The sequence below is a fragment of the Bos indicus genome, chromosome 4 (assembly GCF_029378745.1).
Source record: "Bos indicus isolate NIAB-ARS_2022 breed Sahiwal x Tharparkar chromosome 4, NIAB-ARS_B.indTharparkar_mat_pri_1.0, whole genome shotgun sequence".
NCBI classification, from domain to species: Eukaryota; Metazoa; Chordata; class Mammalia; order Artiodactyla; family Bovidae; genus Bos; species Bos indicus.
The window spans coordinates 32,612,376-32,639,824 of NC_091763.1; the positions used below are offsets into that span (position 1 = coordinate 32,612,376).

The 27,449-nt window shown below is 36.4% G+C and overlaps 1 protein-coding gene across 2 annotated transcripts; it reads right to left on the bottom strand.

The window, feature by feature from the left end:
• Nucleotides 1–245: 245 nt before the first annotated feature.
• On the bottom strand, nt 246–27,414 carry DBF4 (DBF4-CDC7 kinase regulatory subunit). 2 transcript variants are annotated; one of them, XM_070787605.1, is made up of 12 exons: nt 27,104–27,414; nt 25,749–25,921; nt 16,290–16,469; nt 14,069–14,119; nt 13,527–13,596; nt 13,240–13,316; nt 10,761–10,801; nt 9,937–9,975; nt 5,862–5,990; nt 5,298–5,412; nt 3,252–3,376; nt 246–1,428 (listed from the first exon to the last, which is right to left on the bottom strand). In XM_070787605.1, exons 1-12 carry the CDS (start codon nt 27,147–27,149, stop codon nt 453–455), a joined length of 2,022 nt encoding a protein of 673 aa, XP_070643706.1. In that variant the 5' UTR covers nt 27,150–27,414; the 3' UTR covers nt 246–452. The 2 variants fall into 2 exon arrangements, with proteins under 2 accessions (XP_070643706.1, XP_019814114.2); XM_019958555.2 differs by having other exon boundaries at nt 9,937–9,982; nt 10,765–10,801; nt 27,104–27,413.
• Between the last annotated feature and the right edge of the window lie 35 nt (nt 27,415–27,449).

The following is a 27,449-nucleotide window of genomic DNA, read 5'->3' on the forward strand; positions in this document are numbered from 1 at the left end:
TCTGGTAATAATGATTTCTAGAACTCAAGACACTTAAATACATTTTTTTGTGTGTTTTGTGTGAAAATGAGGTTTTTAAAAGCAATATTATGGAAATCTTTTAATAGACAATACATAAAACCAGTGTACCTAATTTATAATGCTAAATTTTCAAATTCTCAAAATTTTACTTGAAATTAGTTTTCACTGACATAAAGCAAATTCACTATTCATAATTCTTAGAAAACAATTATGAACACAGTATGTAGAGTCACAAGTTTATTCCATTTTTTCTAAAATAGGTATGCAATTCTATAGAAAAATGCAAAATCACTTTTATTGTTAATATTTACATTTGGTTCTGTAAACAAAACTGGCAAACCCCCATTCCCCAAACTAAGAATTTTTATACATATTTATAAAAATGTCAAGAATATGATCTACATTGCTTCTGAAAGGCATTTATTTTAAACCTAAAAGCCAGTAAATGTAGAAGTTGAAGGGGAAGAGAAAAACATTGTTAACAGATTTGAATTTTCCTCTTCCAAAATATCTAAAACATCACATATATTATTCTTTTCAGTATAGCTTGTGAAACCCAAAAATTCTGATTTCTCTTCACTAGTCTGAAATAAATCCAGTAGAGATTTTACTGGTGAGCTACAAACTCTGTTTTCTTGTGTAGTAAGAAATTCAGTTCTTTTTTTATCTAACTCTACATTTGGTTCCAGGTTTTCTTTTTTATTTCTTCCTAATGGTATTTTCACTTTCCGACAGATTTTACCAGAAGGCAAACTATCCGTACTCTTGATGTCACACGTGTTGGGTTCCTCAGGAGGGCTTTCAGATGGAATTTCTGCCCAAATTGTCAGGTGCTCCTGTGAACTGTTTATTGCTAACAGGTCACAATCATGATGAAATACCGAATAAAGGTTCTTTTCTTTCAGATGCTTTGCTGGAAAAAGCACAGTATCTAACTTTTGTTTCCGTTGAGATGCGCTATCATCTGTATTGAAATTAGAAACTTGTATAGATGTCTGTGGCCTACATGGACAGTGATCTACCTTTACTTCTAAGTCACTTTCATTTAAAATTAATTTGTGTTCAGAAACATCAAGAATGTATTCTTGTTTACTTTTACATGGAGGCAGAGGTGTAAAATTTTGTTTTATGTTATTTTCAGCTGGATTTAACATGGAACATTTATGAGATGTTTTATCATCAAGTTCTCTCAGTTCACTAGAACGGCGGAGGGTATGTTCTGAAGAAGACACAAACTTTTGTTCAGGTTCCCGAACAGGTTCTTTATATAGGAAACCCTGCTCCATCATATGTACATTTTCCCTGGAGTCTTTCTGAGAATTATGCAGCAATTTCAGCTCTTTAGTTCCAGACCTTTTCACAACATTTGCAATAATAGGAGAAAGGGATCCAACACTGTATTTTATTCTTCAAAGGAAAAAAAAAAGAAAAAAATTAAAATAATTGCTATCAAAACTCTTTGAGTATCTTTTAAACCTGTTTATGAAATTTAATTAAGAAAACATTACAAAAATATAGAACTCTTAACCTTTAGCCAAATTTGCTTTAGATGTTTTTGAAGTAATGAAACTTTACAGATATAGCTGAAAACTCTAGTGTGCCACTCCTTATCCACATTCTTCCACTTTCTACCACAGGCAAGCAGTATCTTGAACTTGGTATTTAAAACTGCTTTGACCATATAAACCAAGGAAAGATGATGGTGAAGGGATTTGGGTCTGCTCCTAATTTTTTTATTATCTTAAAAATTTTCTTCCATGTTTTGATTTATTAAATTAGTAGTCCTTAAGTTTCATACACATATTTGACCTGAAACTCTCTTCTTCATAGAGCCTCTTAATATTCTTGAGATGCTATTTTGTATTGTGTATGTGTGCTCAATATCCTACTCTTTGTGACCCCATGGACTGTAGCCTGCCAGGCTCCTCTGTTTATGGGATTTCCTAGGCAAGAATACTGGAGTGGGTTGCCATTTCCTCCTCCAGGGAATCTTCCCAATCCAGGGCTTGAACCCATGTCTCCTGCATTGGCAGGTAGATTCTTTACCACTGAGCCATGTGGTTACAACAGCTCACTAATTATGTTTTGTTATACATGTCATAGATAACAAAGAAAAATACAGAAGTCCAACTGCCCCTTCAAAACCAGAAGGGTTCCTTTTCTACTTATTTTGATACTTTCACTTAAGACTCCTCTTGAACAAATGGAGGATATAAAATATAAAAACACTAGTCCAACACCACTCTCTCCTTTGAAAGTCCAGAGATGTTTAGGTGACTTGCCTGTAGAGATAAAAATTGTGCAGGTAATAAGATAACTGATTATGGAATAACCAGTTGATGTATAAGTACTAGTGTATAATTTTGCTGCAGAATGTTTTTAGGAAATTCCACATTCTTACCATAGCCTATATACGTTTTAATAGTTGAAGATATGCTTCCTCCCCAAATATTCTATTAAATCAATCATGAGCAGTCATTCTGAATGTTGCAGAAATACGATGTTTAGTAGTCTTTATGCATTTATGATTGGTCTAGAAACAGATATAAGGAGTAAACAACCTACTGCATTATTACCAATTCTAGGGTATATCCACATGAAAGCATTTTTAAAAATTTTAGATTTATTGGTATAAACTTAATGAGGCTTAGTTTGTCAATGTACAGTTACTGTATATTGAACAGCACTGTATTCACTTAATACTTATTAAAGGTACTGACACAACTTTTATCAGCAAGCAGAGCAGAAATATCTAGTAAAAGTATAAAGAAGACTTAACAGAAGTAGAAGAATTTCTTAAAACTCCTTAAGAATAACAAAAAGTTCTATTTTTTGAGTCCAAGGAGATGGTCTAGATGAGGGGCCAAATCTATCTAGTGTGCCACCTATTTTTTAAATAAAGTTTTACTGGAACATAGCCATACTCATTTACTTTACTGTCTGTGGCTGCTTTCATTGTACAGAGGCAAAGCTGAGTAGCTGCAATAGACATCTTGTGGTTCACAAAGCGTCAAACAATTCTCTGTATTTTTTGCCAACTCCTCTTTTTGACTATACTCTTAAGAAGAGAGCCTTAAAAGTAATCTAAGGTAAGCACTTTTGGTGGTGGAAGTAATCAGTTCTTAACCATATTTATATCCTGAAATTATAATCCTTCTAAGAACAGAAAACTTTGGATTTATTTTTAGTTTAATAGTCTGATAGTCTTAAAACTTAGGTTGATAAATTACCTTTTCTTTTTAGGCATGTCCCTTTCGTACTCCACAAAGTCAAAAACTAACTTAGATATAATGTCATCAACAACTTGATAGTGATTACTCTGTGCAAAGTTTCTGTGTTGCTCACTCAGAAGATGCTAAAACAAAAAAGTATATAATAATTATATTTTAAAAGCAATAGATACTTTTTTGTTCAGGTTTTCTAATATTTTCTTGCACTTAAAATTAAGTTTCTAATAACTACTCCAAAGAAATATCCTTTATCAGAACTTAAAATAAGTAGAATAAAAGTTATCTCTCAGAAACCACTAAAACTACTTTGGTTTTCAGTCTTCCATTTTCCAATGAGAAGAATCAAGTACTAATGAATTTGTGGTTTTAAGGGAACTGAAAATGAGGGAGTTACATCAGAAAATGAAATAAAGCTGAAGAAAAACAGAAACACTGAGCATTTAGAGTATGCTATGAGCATTTAGAGTATGCTAATATTTTTGGAAAGACTTCTCTTTACTACATTATTTTATCCTTATATAATTACCACCAAGTAGTAAGTTAGGTAAAGCTTATAAAATATTAAAATACATGAAATGTTATTTAACATATAAGAACCCAAAATAAGAATCTAGAAGATAAATTAAAAAGAAAAAAAGTACAACTAATGCTGGGAATAAAAACAACATTTTTGAGATAAGCAAATAATCTCAATTACCCAGTACTTATGACAGAGAGTACCGAGACGGCCTTCTTCATTTTAAGGGTGGTCAAGAACAAAGTCAACAAGTTCAGTGTATTGAGATAAAACTTAGACGAAATATTTTTGAGAAAGTTCAGCTTTTGATTAAAAATAATTTAAAACTATTTTCCTCCTTTATTAGATAAACTGAACACAAAAATGTGACACAAACTTCTGTTATAAAACAATTTATAAATTCAATTTAGAGTCAAATTCAATTTAGAGTCTGAAGACAGAGGTATAGTTTATGAATCAGATATTTCAAGTACTTTTTCTCAACGTTCCCACTATCTTCTACCAAAACCAAGTACCAAAACAGACCTAACTATTATTTTAAAAATTAACATTCAAACAATAACAGCTAATATTTAACAAGCACAGTGCCAGGTATTGTCTAAAGTCACAGAGGCAGGAAGCCAGGATTCAAACCTGGGCTAGCCTGGATCCAAAGTTCTTTTGCTTTTTTTTTTTTTTATCAGTTTACAAATGTAATTGTTCCCATCTTCTCTTCAGACCACATACATTTTCATCTATTTCTCTTTCTGCTATTGCAAAAAAAAGTCTCCACTTTCTTCTCATCCTCCCATTAGTAGATCTCTTGCCCATTTGTAAATTGCTAAGGACTGAAATACTGCACTTCACAGCCATGGCCCTTCATCTCCTCTGTCTCTCCCAACATCCAATCAATTAGCAAGCCTCCTTGGCCTTAAATCACATCCACAGTCTCACCATGTCTGACCACTTCTGCTACCATTGTTTAGTCCACCAATATCTGTTCTTTGATCCCATCAGTTTACTTTACCATTTCTGCATTGCTTATTTCAACATTCACAAGTCTGTCCCCTCAAAGTCACACAGGTCTCTACTCAGATATCACCTTATCAATTAGTAATTCCTTGTCTAATCTAAATAAACAGCAAGATCTTCTATTCCTGCTTTCTCATAGCACTGATGTAATGTTCTCTATATATGCCTCACTATTCTTTTATCCTACGGTTACCTCTTTCTCCTCCCCTTCCACAGAATGTATCTTCACGAGGGTCAGGAATTGGTCTCTTTTGTATGATGCTTTTCACTCAGAGCAGTGATTGGTACACAGTAACCGCTCAATAAATATTTGTTGACTGGATAAAAATGACTTTGCAATATATATTTCCCCAGTTGGGGTTCTTAAAATATAAGATAATTCTATCAAAAAGAAGTATATGCTACTTCATAATTACGAAGCTACCAACCACAATCAAAAGAATAAGCTAAAATTTATACAGCAGATATTATTCATAGTTCTGGAAACATCAACCCCCTGAATACAAAATCATATTTACAATGTCAAGATCTTCATATTTCTGCAAGCAACATTCACAATATCCCTTTTTTTTCTTCTCTTTTAACTGGAATTGAACTGGAATTCCACCACATTTATCACCATCTGTTTGGATCCTGATAGAAATACATGGTAAAAGATTAACTACTGAACACAGGGAATACTTAAAAAAAAATTTACAGTCCTAGACTTTAAACAACATCTGCTATAATCTGCAGAGATTTATATAAACAAATACTTCTAACCATTTTTCTTTTTAAGAAAATAAGCAAAATGAGAATTTAATGATTATTCAGGAGAATTATCTCATCACTGAAGAGAAACAATGTATTTTAATAATTTTTAAGTATTTTTTAGCTTCTCCTCTCAAACCCCAATCTAAAGTGTCTAAATGTGACACAATGAAAAAAATTCAGACTTTAAATCTAGCAAAGGGGCATGAAAAATATCCAAAGGAGAAACCTTAATAGTGATCACTCACACATACACCCCCCCCCACAGCATTAAATGAATTATTTAAAGTATTTATTAAAAAGATTAAAAACTGCTTGAAGGTAAAACCAACCTTAGTTTAACTTGAGTTTGCTTTTGGGTGCTAGATGGCTTCTCTACATCAAATGGGCTGGAGGGCTTCTGAATAGAATAGTTTATAAAAGGCATATTGGTCAGCTGAAGATAAAATGGCCTATAAAGCCTAAAAGAGTAAAAAAACAAACACATGAGAATCTTTATGATGAAAGAAAACATGCTTTAAGTCTTATATTTTAAAATCATATAATTCCTCTGAAGTCTGAAACAATAGAAATCAATTAAAACTTACTATCTTTCAGTTCAGTTCAGTTCAGTTGCTCAGTCGTGTCCGACTCTTTGCGACCCTTTGAATTGCAGCACGCCAGGCCTCCCTGTCCATCACCAACTCCTGGAGTTCACTCAAACTCATGTCCATCGAGTCGGTGATGCCATCTAGCTATCTCATCCTCTGTCATCCCCTTCTCCTCTTGTCCCCAATCCCTCCCAGCATCAGTCTTTTCCAATGTGTCAACTCTTCGCATGAGGTGGCCAAAGTACTGGAGTTTCAGTTTTAGCATCATTCCTTCCAAATAACACCCAGGACTGATCTCCTCTAGAATGGACTGGTTGGATCTCCTTGCAGTCCAAGGGACTCTCAAGAGTCTTCTCCAACACCACAGTTCGAAAGCATCAATTCTTCAGTGCTCAGCTTTCTTCACAGTCCAACTCTCACATCCATACATGACTACTGGAAAAACCATAGCCTTGACTAGATGGACCTTTGTTGGCAAAGTAATGTCTCTGGCTTTTGAATATGCTATCTAGGTTGGTCATAACTTTCCTTCCAAGGAGTAAGCATCTTTTAATTTCATGGCTGCAATCACCACCTGCAATGATTTTGGAGCCCAGAAAAATAAAGTCTGACACTGTTTCCACTGTTTCCCCATCTATTTGCCATGAAGTGATGGGACCAGATGCTATGATCTTAGCTTTCTGAATGTTGAGCTTTAAGCCAACTTTTTCACTCTCCTCTTTGACTTTCATCAAGAGGCTTTTTAGTTCCTCTTCACTTTCTGCCATAAGGGTGGTGTCATCTGCATATCTGAGGTTATTGATATTTCTCCTGGCAGTCTTGATTCCAAATATTTACTATTTTTAAGAACACAATTCAGTTGTATTAAGTATATTCACAATGTTTTCAGATTCTTAACACCTGTTCATATCTAAAGCTTTCATCTTTCAAAACTGAAACTTTGTATCCATATATAACAAAATAAGTAACTCTTCATTTTCCCTTGTATTAAATATATCCACAATGTTTTTAGATTCTTAACACCTGTTCATATCTATAGCTTTCTTCATCTTTCAAAACTGAAACTTTGAATCCACATATAAAATAAGTAACTCTTTATTCTCCCTTCTCCACCAGCCCTTGACAAGCACCATTCTATTTTACTTTGTTTCTATGAATCTGACTACACTAGGTATCTCATTAGATAGAATCATGCAGTAATTTCCTCTTATTTCATTAAGCACAATGTCTTCAGAGTTTATCCATATTGTGGTATGTATCAAAATTTCATTCCTTTTTAAAGTTGAATAATATTCCATTGGGAGCTTCCCTGGTGGCTCAGATGGTAAAGAATCTGTCTGCAATGTGGGAGACCTGGGTTTGATCTCTGGGTTGGGAAGATCCCCTGGAAAAGGGAATGGCAACCCACTCCAGTATTCTTGCCTGGAGATTTCCATGGACAGAGGAACCTGGTGGGCTACAGTCCATGGGGTTGCAGAGAATCAGACATGACTGAGCAAGGCTAAGCATAGCAATATTCCATTGTATATATATATATACCATATTATCCATTCATCTGTTGATGAACAAATTTTGGTTGCTTCTGCCTCTTGGCTATTGTGAATAGTGTAGCGCTGCATGCATGTGCAAGTACTTCTTCAAAACTGTGTGTTTCTTTTGGATATATATACTCGGAAGTGGAATTCATGGATCATACAGTTCAGAATTTTTGAGAAATCTCTATATGGTTTTCCTAAGTGGTTACACTATTTTATAATCCTACCAATAGTGCACAAGAGTTCCAGTATCTCCACATCTTCACCAACACTCATTTTTTCTTTTCAAAACAGTAGCCATCCTAATAGTTGTGAGGTATTAGATTTCTTTGGAGAAGGAAATGGCAACCCACTCCAGTATTGTTGCCTGGAAAATCCCATGGACCGAGGAGCCTGGCGGTCTACAGCCTATGGAGTCGCAAAGAGTCGGACACGACTAAGCAACTTCACCGATTTCTTACTGTGGTTTTGATTTGCATTTCTCTAATGATTAGTAATGTTGAACATCTTTTCATATGCCTGTTGGTAATTTGTATATCTCTGAATCAATGTATGAACTTTGCCCCTTTTTCAACTGGGTCATTTGACTTTCTGTTGTTCTTTATAGTAACATCTTATTAGATACATTATTTGCAACTTTCTTCTCCCTTTCCATAGGTTGCCTTCTCATTGTGTTGGGTTCTTTGGGCACAGAAATTTGTACTTTTGATGTAGTAAAATTTAGTTCTTTTTGCTTCTGCTTTTAGTGTCATATCCAAGAAATCAGCACCAATTCCAATGTCATAAAGCTTACTCATGGTTTTTTACCCAAAAGCTTTATAGTTTTAGGTCTCTGATTCATTTTGAGTTAATATTATATATTGCATAAAGTAAGAGTTCAACTTCATTCTTCTCTGCATGTTGCTATCTAGTATTCTCAATTTCATTTATTAAAAAGACTGTCCTTGCCCTACTGAATGCTCTTGGCACCCTAGTCCACAATCATGTGATCATATTAAGATTTGCTTTGGGGCTCTTTCTTCTATTTCATTGGTTCATACATCTGTCTATATGTCAGTACTGAACTGTTTTGATTACTACAGCTTTGTAGTAAGTTTGACATCAGGAAGTATAGACCTCCAACTCTGTTCTTCATTTTCAAAATTACTTTGGGTGTTCAGGGTCCCTTGAGATTCCATATGAACTTTAGGATGGATTTTTCTCTTTCTATAACAACAGTCATTGGGATTTTGATAGGGACCACACTGAATCTGTAGATCACTTTGGGTAGTACTGACATCTTAAAAATAAGTCTTCCAATCCATGAACATGGACTGTCTTTCTACTTATTGATGCTTCTCTAGGCCTAATTTTAAATTGTACTTTTCTGTCACAGCAGAACATTTAATAAAAAGTGTTCAATGCATCTTTATCACCTCAGTGAGTACCTAAGAGAATTAATCACATGTGTCTAAATGAGTAGTAGAATGTTAAGAGAAATCTAATTCTCCCATGCCAAATTAATTTACTTATGTCTGTAGTCTTCATTAAGATTATGTTACAGAGGTTCAGAATGAGTTTAAGAAAACTATCAACTTAGATGTTATAGTCAGATTTTACATTTCCAAGTAGTAACTAATAATTTCTTTTTCAAAAATGTAAATGCAATCTTTAAGTAAATCTTTAACTAAATTGTATGGTATTACATTCAGCCAGAGAAGGGTTATTTGAAGTACTGAAAAATGAGTTGGTCTCATGGTTGCTCTAAACTATATTTTTAAGTAATTATTATCTAAAACCTACTGAAACTAAATTCAGTCCTCAAACACAAAGTAATTAATGCTTTTTAAAAAATTTTAAATTGAAGGATAATTGCTTTACAGAATTTTGTGGTTTTCTGTCATACATCAACAAGAATCAGCCATAGGTACACCCATGTCCCCTCCCTTCTGGACCTCCTTCCCAGCCCCACCCTTCAGCCTGTCTCAGAGGCCCCTGAGTCATACAGCAAATTCCCATTGGCTATCTGTTTTACATATGGTACTGTAAATTCCTGTTACTCTCTCCATAGATCTCCCTTTCTCCCTCCTCTCCTCCTACCGTGTCCATAGGTCTGTTCTCTATGTCTGCTCCATTGCTGCCCTAATGCTCCTTTTTGAAACTGTGCCACGTGCATATTAGTATCATGTAAATCTAACATAAAGGGACCTAAGAGTATTAGTGGAAATAGCTTAATTAGATTTTCTCCTTTAATCAAATATTTTCTCCTTTTAAATCATACAGATTGAATTCAAGATACTTACTGGCTCATATCTTCCACCTTTACAAAAGGCTTTTTGAGTCTACCTGCTTGGGAATATATAAAGTATGATATTAGGTACTTACAAATCCAGAATTTTTAAAAATTTTTTAACAAAACTTCTTGGGCTAAAATAATCCAACTATGTATCCATTACCCATTTCATTTCAGTTTGAAATTTTCAGCTTCAGGTAAGGTATCTTATAATTATAAATCCATTTCCAAAATAACAAACTCTCTGTCTATATTCTGAAATTCTTAAACTGAATCAATCCCTCAAAGGATCTATAAGTAGAATTCAGGAGAATTTTGAGCTAAAAACAGGAAATTTTGAATTTCATGTTCACTAGTCTCTAACCGAAATTCAACATTTCCTCCAATTCTGCACATAACTAAGGGACACAGTAGTATTAGCAGTGCTTCTAATTTTGATACCAGTTGAACATTTCCATATCATATTAGTTACTACAAATATTTCAAGGCATCATTTACACTCATCATTTAAAAACCGAATTACAGTAGCAATTATAATCTCTGGTAGAACTTTTTAATGTGTAATAAAAACAAGTATATAACTATTGTACACTGAAAAATATTCTGATAACTGAATTTCAATATCATTTATTTTCTTAGTAATATGATGAATTAAAAATGTATAAAAAATTATTCCAACAAAAGCCCGCAGGCTTCACCAGACAGCCATAGGGTAAAAGGCTACCAACCCACTGAATAAGTCATTTAAAGGGTTGGTTACATGATTTTTCAGTAGACTTTTTAAGTTTGTTCTATTTTCTAGCAAAACATGCACACTTAAGAAAATCAAAATACCTACTTTTTGTTTTCTGAGTGCCAACACCTACTCTCTTCCCCTGGAGAGGTGGGGGGAAATATAGATATATAGTGAAAACACTGGGCTTGAAAAGGGAAAACAGGTACTACAACTGTTCAATATCCTTAAAATTAAAAAACCATATAGAAAAAGAACTATATAAAGGAAGGCTGATTACTGTAGTTTCATGGGGGGAAAAAAACGAGAAAAAGCTGCTTTTTAAAATCAGTTCAACCAAAGAAATGAAAGGAAACAAAGATGATTCAAGAATTAAAGATCTTAACCACTGGTATGGAACTTAGTAACCCAAGCTTACTTTTACAGTACACCCAACACATACCTTGCATTTTAGCTATAATTGGTTTTTATCTTCACAGAAAGAAATCAACCAATAATGAAAAAGCATGGTTAAAAGAATAATCTAAAAATAGTCATGTTAATTATTTTTATGTCCTTATTCAGCAAAACCTTTGTGATAAACTCATCAAAGAATTATTAAAAAATTTATTAGCCTGTTAATTCTAGTCAAGATGGAATATATTCTATATGGTCACTCCCCATATGAAGTGATGACAATAAAAACTGGACAAAATTCAATGAACTACTACTTGAGGACTAAAAGTAAACAAAAGTAGGTGTACTGCAGAAGGAAGTCAAAATTATCTTTAAGGGTAAGGGGATGGGGGATATATTTTCTATTCTCCTACTCTCTTTTCTCTTGCAATGCTTCTTGAAGAATGGACCTCTAGTCCTGAGATTGGCAGCAATAGCAGAGTCAGTGGCTGTAACTCCTATACAAACCTCATCTTTTTGGCTACAAAGAGCCAGTAAAGAGTACAAAGGGAATCCCTGTATTATTTCCTCTTTCTTTTTTCCCTCAGTTTTGACATGAGAGTGGACCCCAGTTAAGACACTGCAGCTGTAAAGGTGCCACAGGCAGCCAAACTTGGAAGCAACCAAGATGTCTTTCAGAAAGTAAATGGGTAAATTGTGGCACATCCAGACGGTGGAATATTCAGCAACAAAAGGAAATAAGCTATCAAGTAACAAAACAATATGGAGGAACTTTAAATGCCTATTAGTAAGTGAAGAAGCCAATCTGAAAAGGCTAAAGACTGTATGATTTCCAACTCTACTGCATTTTGGAAAAGGTAGAACTATGAGAGTAAAATGATCAGTCTTGCAAGGAAATATCGTTAATTGGCTATCACAGGATCCTTCCAAAATAGCTATCCAACCAGGTTCCTCTTCTATTAGTTATTTCTCAGTCATGTTCCAAACTCTTAAAAATAAAATCTAACTCTACGTAGTGTTCAAAGACCTATCTTAACCTACTAACCTTTCTAGCTTCATTTATCACTTTCACACTCAAAGATCAGGTTGTATTATACTACAGAAAATTTTCCAAACATGCCATCTTACATATGGCTTCATGTCTTTATATACATTCTTCTATAAAATTTATTTACCATTTAGATTCATTTAACAATTGAGTGAAAAAAAACCAGACCACAAAAGAATGTTGTGAGATATGACAACTATGAGAAAGCAAAGGGATGAGAGAAGTTCCAGATGAAAATAAGTTCAAGGAGGAAGTGAACAGTAGCTGAGAGAACCAATATGACTGGTTTTTAAAAAGTGCACACCTGAAATGCCAAATTGGTCAGTAGTACAGGTTGAAAAGTGAATGGGAAGTGTAAAAGTGGAAATGTCAAATGCCTGGATGATATAAAGATTAAATAGTAGGTAGGGATGTGAGGTCAAGGAAGTTTTTGTTGTATTTATTGTTTTAAAGGATCATGAAGGCATGATTCTATACAGAGGCTTTGTCAAGGAAGCTAGTCAAGAGAGAAGAAACGGAAGATGTAGAGCATTAGGTCTAACAGACGTTAATGCCCAACACACTTGTTTAACAAATATTTTGAGGTTAGGCCAGATAGTCATACTATATGACAGAAATTAGAGAACTTGATAAGTAAGCCTCCTTATTTGTGTTCCTGAAAGGAGTGTATTATACACATTAGGAGCTTCTCATGCAATATGTCAGTCATGGTGTTTTCTTTCAGAATGAACAAAAATATCTGTTCTTTTGGCTCCAGTAGCCATCAAAGAGGAAATGGCAACCCACTCCAGTGTTTTTGCCTGGAGAATCCCAGGGACGGGGAAGCCTGGTGGGCTGCCGTCTATGGGGTCACAGAGTCGGACACAACTGAATCGACTTAGCGGTAGGAGCCATCAAAGAAGAAAATAAAACTATGCCAACCATCCCTGAAACAACTTTCACCGTATGAGTAAATCCTAAAGTGATAGGCAATAATTTATTCAGATAACAGAATATGTATACAGTATACATGATTACCCCTCGTATATTCTGGCAGTAATATTTTCCACTTGGCAAAAAAGTTTATAGATACATAACTAAAAACCAAGCTTAATCATTTTCTCTAATTAGTTTAAAAATTAAGGAAAATAACATACCACATCTCTTGCAGAAGTGCTTGACTTCTTGAGTAAATACAATTCCTTTTTCCTTTGTTCAATGTAATATCTAATGTCTTTTTTAAAAGAAAGAAGGGTTTAAGATTAGCATTTTTGCCTTTGCAGTTAAACACTGCTACTTTCTTAAAATTGTACTAAGTTTAGATGAAAGAATTAATGTTACAGGTATGTCTTACTATTAAAACTCTCACTATCTAAAATTAGGAAGCAAGAGACAGATAGACACTTAGAGCAAATACTGTCAAAAACAGTAATAAAATCCTTACCATCAATATGAAGAATTTTTACTCCCCATGATAAGGCATTAGATAATATACTGTTTGAAGGAATAAAGTCCTGTTAAAAAAAAAAAAGTTTGACAGGTTTTCTAGGAAATTACTATTTTAAATGAGCTAAATTAAAAATATTATTGAAGTTTAATATCACTTATGGTTATTCAGAACAGACCCTACACAATTATAATAACCATAAGGACAGCAGTTTTTCCTTCTGGAATTTCTAAAACCATTCCTGATTAATACACTCTGATATTCTTGACAATGTACCCTGTAGCCTTACAGTTAATAGTTTCAAGAAATTATTTTGTTTTAAATCACAGAATGCCACAAGCTTCAGAAGTGTCCAGTAATACTTTAAAAGGCCACAAGATGGAGGTGTTACTTCATGAAAAGCATAAAACAAGACACATGCTGATATTTAGGCTTTTTCTATTAAAAATGAGGAAAAGATTTCAGAAACATCTCTATTTTATATTTCAGTTTCTAGTAACAGAATAAACACTGTGAATTTTAAAAAAATTCCTACTTACATGGTCCTTGATAGCTTTTTCAACTAATAATTTTCCTCTGCTCAAACACACCTATAGAAAGACCAAAGAACAACCAAACTATAGTTATACATAGTGCCTTACTGGAAAAAATTTTAAAAAGACAAAATGAGCAAAAGTAGATAAAATTTAAAAATGAATTTTAATATAAACATGAGCTTTAAAATACATACATTTTATTTACACAAGTCTTAATTACCATCAGCGTAATAAATATATGGTAAAAACTGATCCCCTTACAGTCTTTGTTTGCAATTAGATTTCTGATGAAAAAGTTTGTTTCTTCTTTTTTAAGTAGAGCAACTGAACTCAGCTGAATGAGATCCAAGGTCAGTTCTGTAGTAAATGTTATTCAACGTGAAAAATAAAATAGACTGATTTGAGATTCCGTCTGTAATTAAATGTAAGTTTACATTTTTAATTTCTTGTTTAACTGAAGACCTAATGATATGAGTAGACTGGATATATTGGTTTTTACACAGCTTCAGTTTTAAATAAGACATTAGGAAAATTAGTTGAAATGCTATCAGCAGCAACTAATTTGGAACTAGTCACGGTTATACAACCTTGTTCCTCAAAAAAAGCAGGAACTGAAAGAATGTATGAGGCTTCCTAGGTCTCTCCTTCTTTGACTTTTTTCTTCTATATATTTGTCTCTTTTTTCCCAAGTGATTTCTCTTGTGTAACTCATTTCTCTTACCTGTTCTTCCCTGCCTCCAGGTGTCCCTGCTTCCCAAATGGCTACATGAGGTAAATGGGGACGATATTTAAAATTATTTAATTAATTTCAATTTAAAAATGAGATAAACAGTATTTTTCCAATCTCTTCTGCTTTTCCTAAATCAATTAAATCAATTTAATTTACCCTTCACTGTATCTTACAACCTACTGACAACTGAGTGGTAGTGATGTGACTGAAGGCAGGAGGAGAAGGGGACAACAGAGGATGAGATGGTTGGATGACATCACCGACTGGATGGACATGAGTTTGAGTAAACTCCAGGAGTTGGTGATGGGCAGAGAAGCCTGGCGTGCTGCAGTCCATGGGGTCACAAAGAAGTCAGACACGACTGAGCGACTGAACTGAAGTGATGTCAGTAAATCTAGACCAGGGGCTGGCAAACTTTTTCTTTAAAGGGCCAGACAGTACATGTTCATATGACTCTGCAGGCCATATAGTCTCTGTTGCAACTATCCCACTCTACTTTTATAGCAGTAAAGCAATCAGTCAATACCTATATGAATGGGTATGTCTGTATTCCAATAAAACTTTTATTTATGAACAATGAAATTTGAATTTCATATAACTGCCAATTGTCACAAAGTATTCTTTTTGAATGTCCCCTTAACCATTTGAAAATGTACATGCCTAGCTTGCACGCTATAAAAAAATCGGCAGCAGGCTGGATTTGGCCCCTGGGCTACTGTTTGTTTACCATGCTCTGAAACAAACAAAAGGCGTCTATTCCTTCTTTAAAAAAATGACCTGCTGTCATCTTTTAGTTGTAAATTACTCTAAACATAAGTCATCACTAAATGCAAGGGTGTATTTTAGGAATCAGAGTATGATTGTGCTCAGTCAACCAGTCATGTCCAATTCTGTGCCACCCCATGTACTGTAGGTAGCCTGCCAGGCTCCTCTGTCCATGGAATTTTCCAGGCAAGAATATTGGAGTAGGTTGCCATTTCCTCCTCTAGGGGATCTTCCCAACCCAGGGTGTGAACCTGTGTTTCCTGCATTGGCTGGCAGATTCTTTACCATTGCACCACCTGGGAAGCCCCCTGGAGTAGGACTATATAAGTATTATTAGGAGAAAAAAATCACCATTCTATATACAACAGCAGCCTTATGGACAACTAGAAAGCCACATTTAATGTAGATACACTTAATGTAGATATTATTCTACCTAGGTGAACTCTGCTGTCAGCCCACTCTTAATTATAACATCCTATAGACTTTCAGGGGCTTCCCTCATAGCTCAATTGGTAAAGAATCCACCTGCAATGCTGTAGACCCTGGTTCGATTCCTGGGTCGGGAAGGTCTGCTGGAGAAGGGATAGGCTACCCACTCCAGTATTCTGGCCTGGAGAATTCCATGGACTGTAGAGTCCATGGGGTGGCAATGAGTCGGACACAACTGAGCAACTTTCACTCACTCATGCATAGCCTTTCAGAGTCTCAAAGCATATTTAAGAGACTTACTGTATCTGGAGACTTAAATGAACTTCCATCATGGCTGGGATGAGGTGATGTGGTTTCCGCAGTATTCGCAGATTCTGGACTTGGTATAGGAGAGATTCGTCCCAAGGTTTGTGCAAATTTAGCTTCCTTTTTATTTGAAATAAGATAACTGATATCTTTGCTGAGAAATTCTTCAACTCGCTAAAGGAAAAAAAAATATTTTTAAGGAACTCATATAAACCATTAACTGTTTCATATGCTAGGCACAATAGGAAATGTCAATCTGAAACATATTCAATATTTTCTAAATTTCTATGCTGTATTATTCTGCGCCTTGAGTCCTGAGAAAGTACAAGGAGAGTTCTAACAACCCAAGAACAGCATGTAGTTTATATATAATAATTAGTTTAATCCACATAACCCATGGTACTGGAGAAGAAAATAGAAGAGAAGTGAAGGCACCTACCTGAGGTTACGCCAGTCATAAAGGAACTTGAATAAAGGTATTTTTTTCTTAACCTTAAAAAAAATTTTTTAAATTGACGTATAGCTGATATATAATGTTGTGTGAACACAGGTATTCTGATTCACGTTGATGCTCTAAAGCAGAACTGTCCAGTAGAATGCATTGTAATGATGGAAATGTTCTTTATCACCATTGTTCAATATGGTAGCCATTGCCACATGGAGTACTTGAAATGTAATGTGATTGAGCAAATGAATTTTAACCTGGTTAATTTTAGTTACCTTAAATTTCAGTAGCCAATTGGCTAATGGCTACAGTAATGGACAGCACAATTCAAACTCATAAAGTTATAATATCTTTCCATAAGAGAAACTATTAAAAGATAGGAAACCTTTACCCTTAAGAGTGTATGACTATTTTGAAGAGAATTTCCCTAGTCTGAAAACCACTGCCTGAATTAATAAACACATATACCAAAGTCAATGCTGAAAATCACTCCCATTCAAAGGTAGGAAAATTAACTATTTGCATAAATGAAGCTAAAAATATTTTAAACAGCTGTATCTAATTTCTACAGCATCTCACAACATAAATGAGGATAATAAAAGTGAAACAAACTATGTAATAATGACTTAATTTCATCTAAGCATTACATAGAATTTGTCGCTAAGACCAGCAGCTGCCTTGGTTAAATACAAATCACTACGTCCTTTTCTGAATAACATTTTCATCACCAGTAAATAAAGTACATTTATATATGCCAAGGATTACAAACTCAAATGCCTACAAGGGTCATCAAGAATGCAAATGAACAATTACATATCAAATACTCTTAAAAAAATTTTTTTTCATAAATATGTGGGCCCTCACACTAACAGAAGTCCCAGTTTTTCAAGAGAAGCCCAATCTCCCACGTTTTAAAAAAAACCCAAAAAAACTGTGATAAAATATTTAACAATATTTTCCTTTTAGACCATTTTTGAGTGTACAATAGAGTGACATTGAGTACATTCACAATGTTTTAATAACCATCCCATTATCAATTAAGATCATGGCATCTGGTCCCATCACCTCATGGCCAATAGATGGGGAAACAATGGAAAAAGTGACAGACTATTTTTTGGGGCTCCAAAATCACTGCAGATGGTGACTGCAGCCATGAAATTAAAAGACACTTGCTCCTTGGAAGAAAAGCTATGACCAACCTAGACAGCATATTAAAAAGCAGAAACATTACTTGGCCAACAAAGGTCCATTCAGTCATTGCTATGGTTTTTCTAGTAGTCATGTATGGATGTGAGAGTTGGACTGTGAAGAAAGCTGAGCACCGAAGAATTGATGCTTTTGAACTGTGGTGCTGGAGAAGAGAGTCCCTTGGACTGCAAGGAGATCCAACTAGTCCATCCTAAAGGAAATTAGTCCTGAATATTCATTGGAAGAACCGATGCTGAAGCTGAAGCTTTGGCCACCTAATGGGAAGAACTGACTCACTGGAAAAGACCCCGATGCTGGGAAAGACTGAAGGCGGGAGAAGGGGATGACAGAGGATGAGATGGTTGGATGGCATTACTGACTTGATGGACCTGAGTTTGAGTAAACTCTGGGAGTTGGTGATGAACAGCAAAGGAGTTGGTCACAACTGAGCAACTGAACTGAACTATTGATTTCTAGAACTTGATCATCATTGTAAGCTGAAACTGTACCCACTGAACAGTAACTCCCCATTACCCCTCCCACCAGCCTTTTTATCTCTTTTAATCTCTACTTCCTATTTCTGTGAATCTGACAATTCTGTCATTGGTTAGTCACTAAGTTGTGTCCAACTCATTTATGACCCCATGGGCTGTAATCAGCCAGACTTCTCTGTCCATGGGATTTCCCAGGCAAGAATACTGGAGTGGGTTGCCATTTCCTTCTCCAAGGGATCTCCCCCACACAGGGATCAAACCCATATCTCCTGCATTGCAGATGGATTCATTGCTGAGCCATCAAGGAAGTCTCTTGACAATTCTAGGTAGTTCATATAAGTAGAATCCTGTAGTTATCTTTTTGGGTCTGATTTATTTCATGTAACAGTGTTTTCAAGGTTTGCCCATGATGTAGCATGGAACAGAATTCCATACCTTCTCAGTGTTGAATAATATTCCAACCACAACGGTGTGATCACTCACCTAGAGCCAGACATCTTGGAATGCAAAGTCAAGTGGGCCTTAGGAAGCATCACTACCAACAAAGCTAGTGGAGGTGATGGAAATCCAGTTGAGCTATTTCAAATCCTAAAAGATGATGCTGTGAAAGTGCTGCACTCAATATGCCAGCACATTTGGAAAACTCAGCAGTGGCCACAGGACTGGAGAAGGTCAGTTTTCATTCTAATCCCAAAGAAAGGCAATGCCAAAGAATGTTCAAACGACTGCACAACTGCACTCATATCACATGCTAGCAAATAACGCTCAAAATTCTCCAAGCTAGCCTTTAACAGTACGTGAACAGAAAACTTCCGTATGTTCAAGCTGGATTTAGAAAAGGGAGAGGAACCAGAGATCTAATTGTCAACATCCTTTTGATTATCAAAAAAGCAAGAGAGTTTCAGAAAAACATCTATTTCTGCTTTATTGACTATGCCAAAGCCTTTGACTGTCTGGATCACAACAAACTGTGGAAAATTCTTCAAGAGATGGGACTACCATATCACCTAAACTGTCTCCTGAAAAATCTGTATGCAGATCAAGAAGCAACAGTTACAACTGGACATGAAACAACAGACTGATTCCAAATTGGGAAAGTAGTACGTCAAGGATGTATATTGTCACCCTGCTTATTTAACTTATATACAGAGTACATCATGAGAAATGCTATACTGGATGAAGCACAAGCTGGAATCAAGATTGCTGGGAGAAGTATCAATAACCTCAGACATGCAGATGACACCACTCTTAAGGCTAAAAGCAAAGAACTAAAGAGCCTCTTGTTGAAAGTGAAAGAGTAGAGTGAAAAAGTTGGATTAAAACCCAACATTCAGAAAACTAACATCATGGCATCTGGTCCCATCACTTCATGGCCAATAGATGGGGAAACAACAGAAACAGTGACAGACTTTACTTTTTTGGTCTCCAAAATCACTGCAGATGGTGACTGTAGCCAGGAAATGAAAAGACACTTGCTCCTTGGAATAAAAGCTATGACCTAGACAGCATATTAAAAAGAAGAGACATTACTTTGCCAACAAAGGTCCGTCTAATTAAAGCTATGGTTTTTCCAGTAGTCGTGTATGGATGTGTGGGACTAGAAAGAAAGCTGAGCACCGAAGAATTGATGCTTTTGAACTGTGGTGTTGGAGAAGACTCTTGAGAGTCCCTTGGACTGCAAGGAGATCCAACCAGTCCATCCTAAAGGAGATCAGTCCTGAATATTCATTGGAAGGACTGATGCTGAAGCTGAACATCCAATATTTTGGCCATCTGATGCGAAGAGCTGACCCATTTGAAAAGACCCTGATGCTGGGAAAGATTGAAGGCAGGAGGAGAATGGGACGACAGAGGATGAGATGGTTGGATGGCATCACCGACTCAATGGACATGAGTTTGAGTAAGCTCCAGGAGCTGGTGATGAACAGGGAAGCCTGGCATGCTGCAGTCCATGGGGTCGCAAAGAGTCCGACACAACTAAGCGACTGAACTGTACGTATAAACCACATTTACCCATTCATCTGCTTATTAATATCTGTTTTTTTCCCCCACCTTTTGGTTACTATGAGTAATGCTGTTCTGGACATGGGTATATAAATTATCTCTTCAAGATGCTTTCAGTTCTTTTGGATATATACCCAGAAGTGGAATTGCTTGAACATAATAATTCCTTTCTTTATTATTTTGAGGAAACAACATGTTTTCCATAGTAGTTGCACCATTTTACAATCTGACAGTGCACAAGGGTCCCAGTTTCTCTACATCCTCACTGACACCTATGTTGACAGTCGCTGTCCTAATGGATGTGAGGTGGTAACACACTGCTTCTTTGGACTGACATATAGTTAATTTACAATGTTGTGTTAGTGTGTGGTGTACAGCAAAGTGATTCAGTTACACATTCATATATATATTCTTTTTCATATTCTTTTCTATTATAGTATATTACAAAATACTGAATATAGTTCCTGTGCTATACAGTAGTAACTTGTTGTTTAATTTTAAGTTGGTTTTCTATGTCTGTCTTACTGGGGTCTTGATTTGCATTTCCCTTTATTTTTTTGGGCTCCAAAATCACTGCAGATGCTGACTGCAGCCATGAAATTAAAAGACACCTACTCCTTGGAAGGAAAGTTATGACCAACCTAGATAGCATATTCAAAAGCAGAGACATTACTTCGCCAACAAAGGTCCATCTAGTCAAGGCTATGGTTTTTCCGGTAGTCATGTATGGATGTGAGAGTTGGACTGTGAAGAAAGCTGAGCACCGAAGAATTGATGCTTTTGAAGTGTGGTGTTGGAGAAGACTCTTGAGAGTCCCTTGGACTTCAAGGAGATCCAACCAGTCCATTCTAAAGGAGATCAGTCCTGGGTGTTCTTTGGAAGGACTGATGCTAAAACTGAAACTCCAGTACTTTGGCCACCTCATGTGAAGAGTTGACTCATTGGAAAAAACTCTGATGCTGGGAGGGATTGGGGGCAGGAGGAGAAGGGGACGACAGAGGATGAGATGGCTGGATGGCATCACTGACTGGATGGACATGGGTTTGGGTAGACTCCGGGAGTTGGTGATGGACAGGGAGGCCTGGCGTGCTGCAATTCATGGGGTTGCAAAGAGTCGGTCACGACTGAGCGACTGAACTGAACTGAATAGTGATGTGGCACATCTTTTCTTGTGCTTATTGGCCATTTATATATATCTTCTTTAGAGAAAGGTCTACTCAAGTCGTTGCCTCATTTTTGAACTGGGTTGATTTTTGTTGAGTTGTACTCTTTATAGTTTGGATATTAATCCATCAACAGATATTGCAAACAGAAAAAAGTTGCAAAATTTTTCTCTCTCATTATGTGGGCTGTCTTTTTTACTCTTGACAGTAGTCCTCTGATGCACAAAACCTCATTTTTATTAAGTCGAATTTATCTTTTTTTTCATTTGTTGTCTGTGTTTTTGGTATGATAGTCAAGGAATCAATGCCAAATCTAATACCATTAAGATTTTCCCCAATACTTTCCTCTATGGGTTTTAGCTCTTACGTTTTAGATCTTGATCCATTTTTAATTAACTGCATCATATAATGTACAGTAAGGGTACAACTTTATTCTTCTGCATGTTGATATTCAGTTTTCCTAGCATTTGTTGAAAAGATTATCCTTTCCCCATTGAATGGTCTTGGCAACCTTGATGAAAATCAGGTGACTATGAGAGGATTTCTGGTTTCTCTCTTCTATTGTATTGGTTTGTATGTCTGTCATTATGCTGCTGCTGCTAAGTCACTTCAGTCGTGTTGGACTCGCTGCGACCCCATAGACAGCAGCCCACCAGGCTTCCCTGTCCCTGGGATTCTCCAGGCAAGAACACTGGAGTGGGTTGCCATTTCCTTCTCCAATGCATGAAAGTAAAAAGTGAAAGTGAAGTCGCTCAGTCGTGTCTGACTCATTATGCTAGTACCCACATTTCCTTTGGTTTTCCATTTCCTACACCTCTTGTAACTCTTTAGTAGTGAACAAAATATCTTTCATAGTCTGGTCCCAATGTAACATTGTTTCTTGCTATTTCCCCCATCTAAATCCCAAGATCAAGTCATACTCTATTATTAATAGCTGCTCAAACCACACATACATATATTTTATGTATGCTCTTTCTTCTATTTAGTTCGTTCATTCTACCTGGTATATTCCTACTAGGCTTTCAAGATTCAGCTCAAACTTTATCATTGCTATAAATTGTAAAAGGCAGAGTTAATAATTTCCATTTCTGTATTCTAATGGCAATTTCTACATAATTTCTGATAAAGCACTGACAGTGCTATACTGCAATTTATTTATTTAGGCGTCTGATGTTCCTATAGGCTGAGAATTCATAGAGGATTAGACTACATCTAATTTTTGTATCCCTGTCATCTTAAAAAGTGCTACCATATGGGAAACACTGGTGGAATAATTTCTGAATGAATTTCCATATGCTCAAATCATAATCAATCTTCAAAGCTGAGTTCAAATTGTGTCCATATAATGGCCTCCAAGGTTCCTCAGTTGGAAATAATCTTTCCCTTTTAACATTGTTATATAACAATTGTAACAATGCCATCTCTACTTGATTAGAAATTGCAGGTGGACTAGGTATCAGATTCATTTTTGAATCTACCAAAATACTTAATACTGGGTCCTGTACCATTAACTTAGTTTTGTCAGTCTTTATTAGCTATTATTGAATCTAGGTCTTTAAAAGTGTAAACTCAAAATTTATTTTCTAATGACTCAAAGGTTACACTGAACATCAAAAACAAGTAACTTTATCCTCAAGTCCATGATATGGTAAGGTATCTGACCCTATATCTCTTTTCTTTCCCAACTCTCTTATTTTAGCCCACACTGTTTAGACATGGGCCTTTATATGGATGGTTTTGCAATAGCAGTCTTCCTTTCCACTATTAAAGATATTTTCCCATTATGTCAGACTTTCCTGATGTGCTCTCAGTGGTTTAATTTTCAGAAGTGTATTCTCCAAATAAAAAGTGTATGTAGATGTTTTCACTGACTCAATGGACATGGGTCTAAGCAAGCTCTGGGAGTTGGTGATGGACAGGGAAGCCTGGTGTGCTGCAGTCCACGGGGTTGCAAAGAATCGGACATGACTGAGCGACTGAACCAGATGTTTTCATTCAGATGAGAGAAAAAAATGCATAGACCATTTTAAAACAGACTAACACTGTTAATAGCCTGAGGCAGGATAAATTACAAATGGATAAAGGATTTAAGTAATTATAAAAATAGTAAGCATAATCCTTTCAAGGAATATCTATGGAACTATTTCTTAGAGTTGAATCTTAAAACTTAAGTGTATGGAGGTCAAAGTTCCTTTATAGTTCACATTTGAGATCTTAACAGTCTTTTTCAGTGATAGAAACAGTACTGTGCTAGGGACAGAAATCATGACATCAATGAATTATTGGAAAGGTAGTGTGTTGGGGAGATCAGAATTTGATTTAAAAGTTTTTAAGAGAAATTAAAGAATAATCAAATTCAGTGCAAAATCCACAGCTCTGGGGAAATACGCTCTTCATTTCATTGGCCTACTTCAAACCATTTTAGGATGAAAATTTGATAAAATCAACTCTCAACTATTATCTAATGTATAAGTTAACTCAAAATTTGGTTCTTGCAAGTGTCTCAGGAACTGCTATAGGGATGAGAGCTTCTGTACTGCTCTTTTAGCTAGAGCAGTGGCTTTATACATTGGTCTTCTTAACATGATTTTGTTTGAAGGGCTCCACTGCTAAAAACGCAAATCTAAAATTACTGATTTACATCAGTAGGGTTAATGAGTTTTTCCACTGTAGCCATGGATTCTAGAGGAACAGAATGGTGCAATAGCATGTGAGTCTGGAAATTAGGCTGATTCTACCCTGAGCCAGTCACTTAACTTCTCTGAACACTTGAGTACTTACTTTTTAAAATGAAAGGATCCTTTATTTAAAGGTGCTAGGTTACAAAACATAACCTTTAGGAATGCAGTCATATGGTTATTCTGATAACATGCTACTACTATGACAAGTGTGTGACAATGTTTTAGTCTAAGAAAACAGCAAAACAGTAGAATAGTTTTTCAAAGACAGAATAAGTAAAATATCAGTAAATAGTTCCAAAAAACCTCTTACATGTTCAGCAAATTTTTATTCTCATTATGGCAGGATTTACTCATATTATTAAAAAATGCTGCTGCTGCTAAATCACTTCAGTAATGTCCAGCTCTGTGCGACCCAATGGACGGCAGCCCACCAGGCTCCCCTGTCCCTGGGATTCTCAAGGCAAGAACACTGGAGTGGGTTGCCATTTCCTTCTCCAATGCAGGAAAGTAAAAAGTGAAAGTGAAGTCGCTGAGTCGTGTCCGACTCCTAGTGACCCCATGGACTGCAGCCCACCAGGCTCCTCCGTCCATGGGATTTTCCAGGCAAGAGTACTGGAGTGGGGTGCCATTGCCTTCTCATATTAAAAAATGCTAACCAAGACAAACTCAAAGTACAGCAGGAAGAATCAGGAAATTAAATCTTAACCTTGGCAAAATTTATCCAGTATCGCCCTTAATCCTAAAAAAATCTTGTAATTTATCCAAATTTTCTAATACTCAAATGTATAACGTAGGAAAGAAGCATATTTCCCATATTCATAAACCAAAAGTGGTACCTTAGTGACATTCATTCTTTTGAGTCTGTATCAGTCAAAAGAAACTTTAAATCTTTGTGGTTTAAACAGGTTTTCCTTGTTCTCTAAATACCATCTTATTTATATTTAGCTTCCTAATAATCACAATCAAAGAGCTCCTGCCATTTGAAGGACATCCCAACATTACAATGAAAAGGCAATCAGCAGTTCCTCCAGGACAAGGGTGTCTCATTTTTCACACTGTGAACTTTACACCAGATAGAAACCTGAAAGTTCTGTCAGGTTTCCGAAGTTACATGACTTTGCATTAATGATAAACAGATGATAAAAAATTTAAGCTTGGTAAACAGTGAAAGTGTTAGTTGCTCAGTTGTGTCCAATTCGTTGTGACCCTCGACTGTATAGCCCTCCAGGCTCCTCTGGCCATGGAATTCTCCAGGCAAGAATACTGAAGTAGGTAGCCATTCCCTTCTCTAAAGGATCTCCCCTACCCAGGTATTGAACTTGCGTCTCCTGCATTGCAGGCAGATTCTTTATCTTTTGAGTCATCAGGGAAGCCCCTGGTGCTATATGGTTATACCTTTTTTTTCCAAAAGAAAAATTTTAAATGATTATAAGTTAGAAAGTTTTTCTTTTTGGTCAAAGTGCATGGATTTGACTTACCCCTCCCAGATCCTTAATGTCCTTTTGCAGTTTTTCAGATGTGGTGACAGAAGGTAAGTCAATGTAAAATACTTTACCCCAGAGAGGTTTATATTTGGATTTTTCTGGTTTGTTATCAGTTTTCAGAGATTTCAAAGATGGTCGGTTTTTTTCATTTTTAACTTGGATTCCACCTGTTGTTTAAAAAATTAGAATTAGATCATGCTTTATGCAGACAGAAAATTTTTCAGTTCAGTTCAGTCGCTCAGTCGTGTCCGACTCTTTGCGACGCCATGAACTGCAGCATGCCAGGCCTCCCTGTCCATCACCTACTGTTTAAAAAATAATTTATGTAATAATCATATCACAGAGGGAAAAATATAATCCTACTAATTCAGCATTAACATTTTAATATATTTCCTCTGTAGTGTCACTTAGGATAATGGCAAAATAGTCTTTAAACAGATACTGTATGTCACAAAACGTTTATTGTTCATAGGAACTGATTTGCAGGAAATATTCATGCATTTAATCCTGTTTTATGCATTAAGGCATAGAACTATATAAAACCAATTTCAAAGTTTTCATAGGATGTAAACTCCATGGAGTATTTACTCAACAAATACTGAGCTTCTGGCATTCTGTTGAACACTCAAAACTGGTACTGACCTAGTCCTCAAAGGTTCCTGACTGCTCAAGGTTAAGTTTCATGTAGAGTCAGTGTACATTAAAAAAACTTAACGGTCCACTTGAAGAACCAAATCACCATTTATTTCATTCTTTCTTTTGAAAACAGATCTAAGCTACAAACAGCTGCTTAAAAATTAAAGAACTCAAATCTGTTTATAGTAGGAGACCATGTATACATACTGTACATAAACACACACACACTATATATTAGGAAGAAACACTTGGAGGCCGGACTACTTAACAAGTGCCTGAAAATGAGAGTTTGCTTTTATTTCTGTTTATAATGTTGAAAACAGCAAAGGTGTGTTTGAAATAAAATACTTTGCTTCAACTTCACAAGACCAAAAACCCGCAATTTAATCAGGAAGCGAAAAGCCCCGAACACATCTGCTTTTAAACCGAGGCTCGATCTGCAGCCTCCAAGGGTCGCAGCATCTGTGGGAGCCCCGGCGGGCTCCCGGGTCCGCACACTGTCTTCTCGTTTTATAATCGACCATACGACGAGGAATTTGGGGGCGAGATCCCTCTGCTCCCTGAACCGTGCCTTCCTTCAGGCCACAGAGCAGGACGCACATGTCAGGCAGAACAGCAGAGAGCCCCAGGGCGAGAACTCTTTAGAATCAACAATGGAACCAGGAGGGGAGGAAAGGATTAAAGGGACTGCAAACGGAGGAGGGGCTTCCTACCCTGAAAATGTCCTTTGCTGTGGATCCTCATGGCTCCGGAGTTCATGGCAGCCGCCCAACACCTACATGCTGGGTTGGGAGAGGGTGTTGCCCCGGGCCGCCGCGAAAACTCGGCTTCTTCGAGGTCCGTTGACCCGCCGGTCGCCTTTCCCCTTCCGCGGGCCACCACACCCACGCAGTAGAGATGCCGCGCCCGCTGGCTTGGTTTCCGGGGCCGAATCCGGCCCCAGAGCGCGGAGAAGGAAGAGGAAAAGCAAAAACGACTGGGCTGCGGCGGTTGAAGATTTGAAAACGCGTCACGCGGCCGCGGCGCCGATACGTGCGCCCCGCCCCCCTCACGTCGCGC

Bases quoted from the DNA above. Each gene is read 5' to 3' on its own strand.
- DBF4 (XM_019958555.2), bottom strand. From the start codon at position 27,149: ATGAACTCCGGAGCCATGAGGATCCACAGCAAAGGACATTTTCAGG. The intron at 25,922-27,103 runs GTAGGAAGCCCC...TTTAAACAACAG, and splicing joins CAGCAAAGGACATTTTCAGG to GTGGAATCCAAGTTAAAAAT. The intron at 14,120-16,289 runs GTAAGTCTCTTA...GTCTTTCTATAG, and splicing joins CATTTAAGTCTCCAGATACA to GTGTGTTTGAGCAGAGGAAA.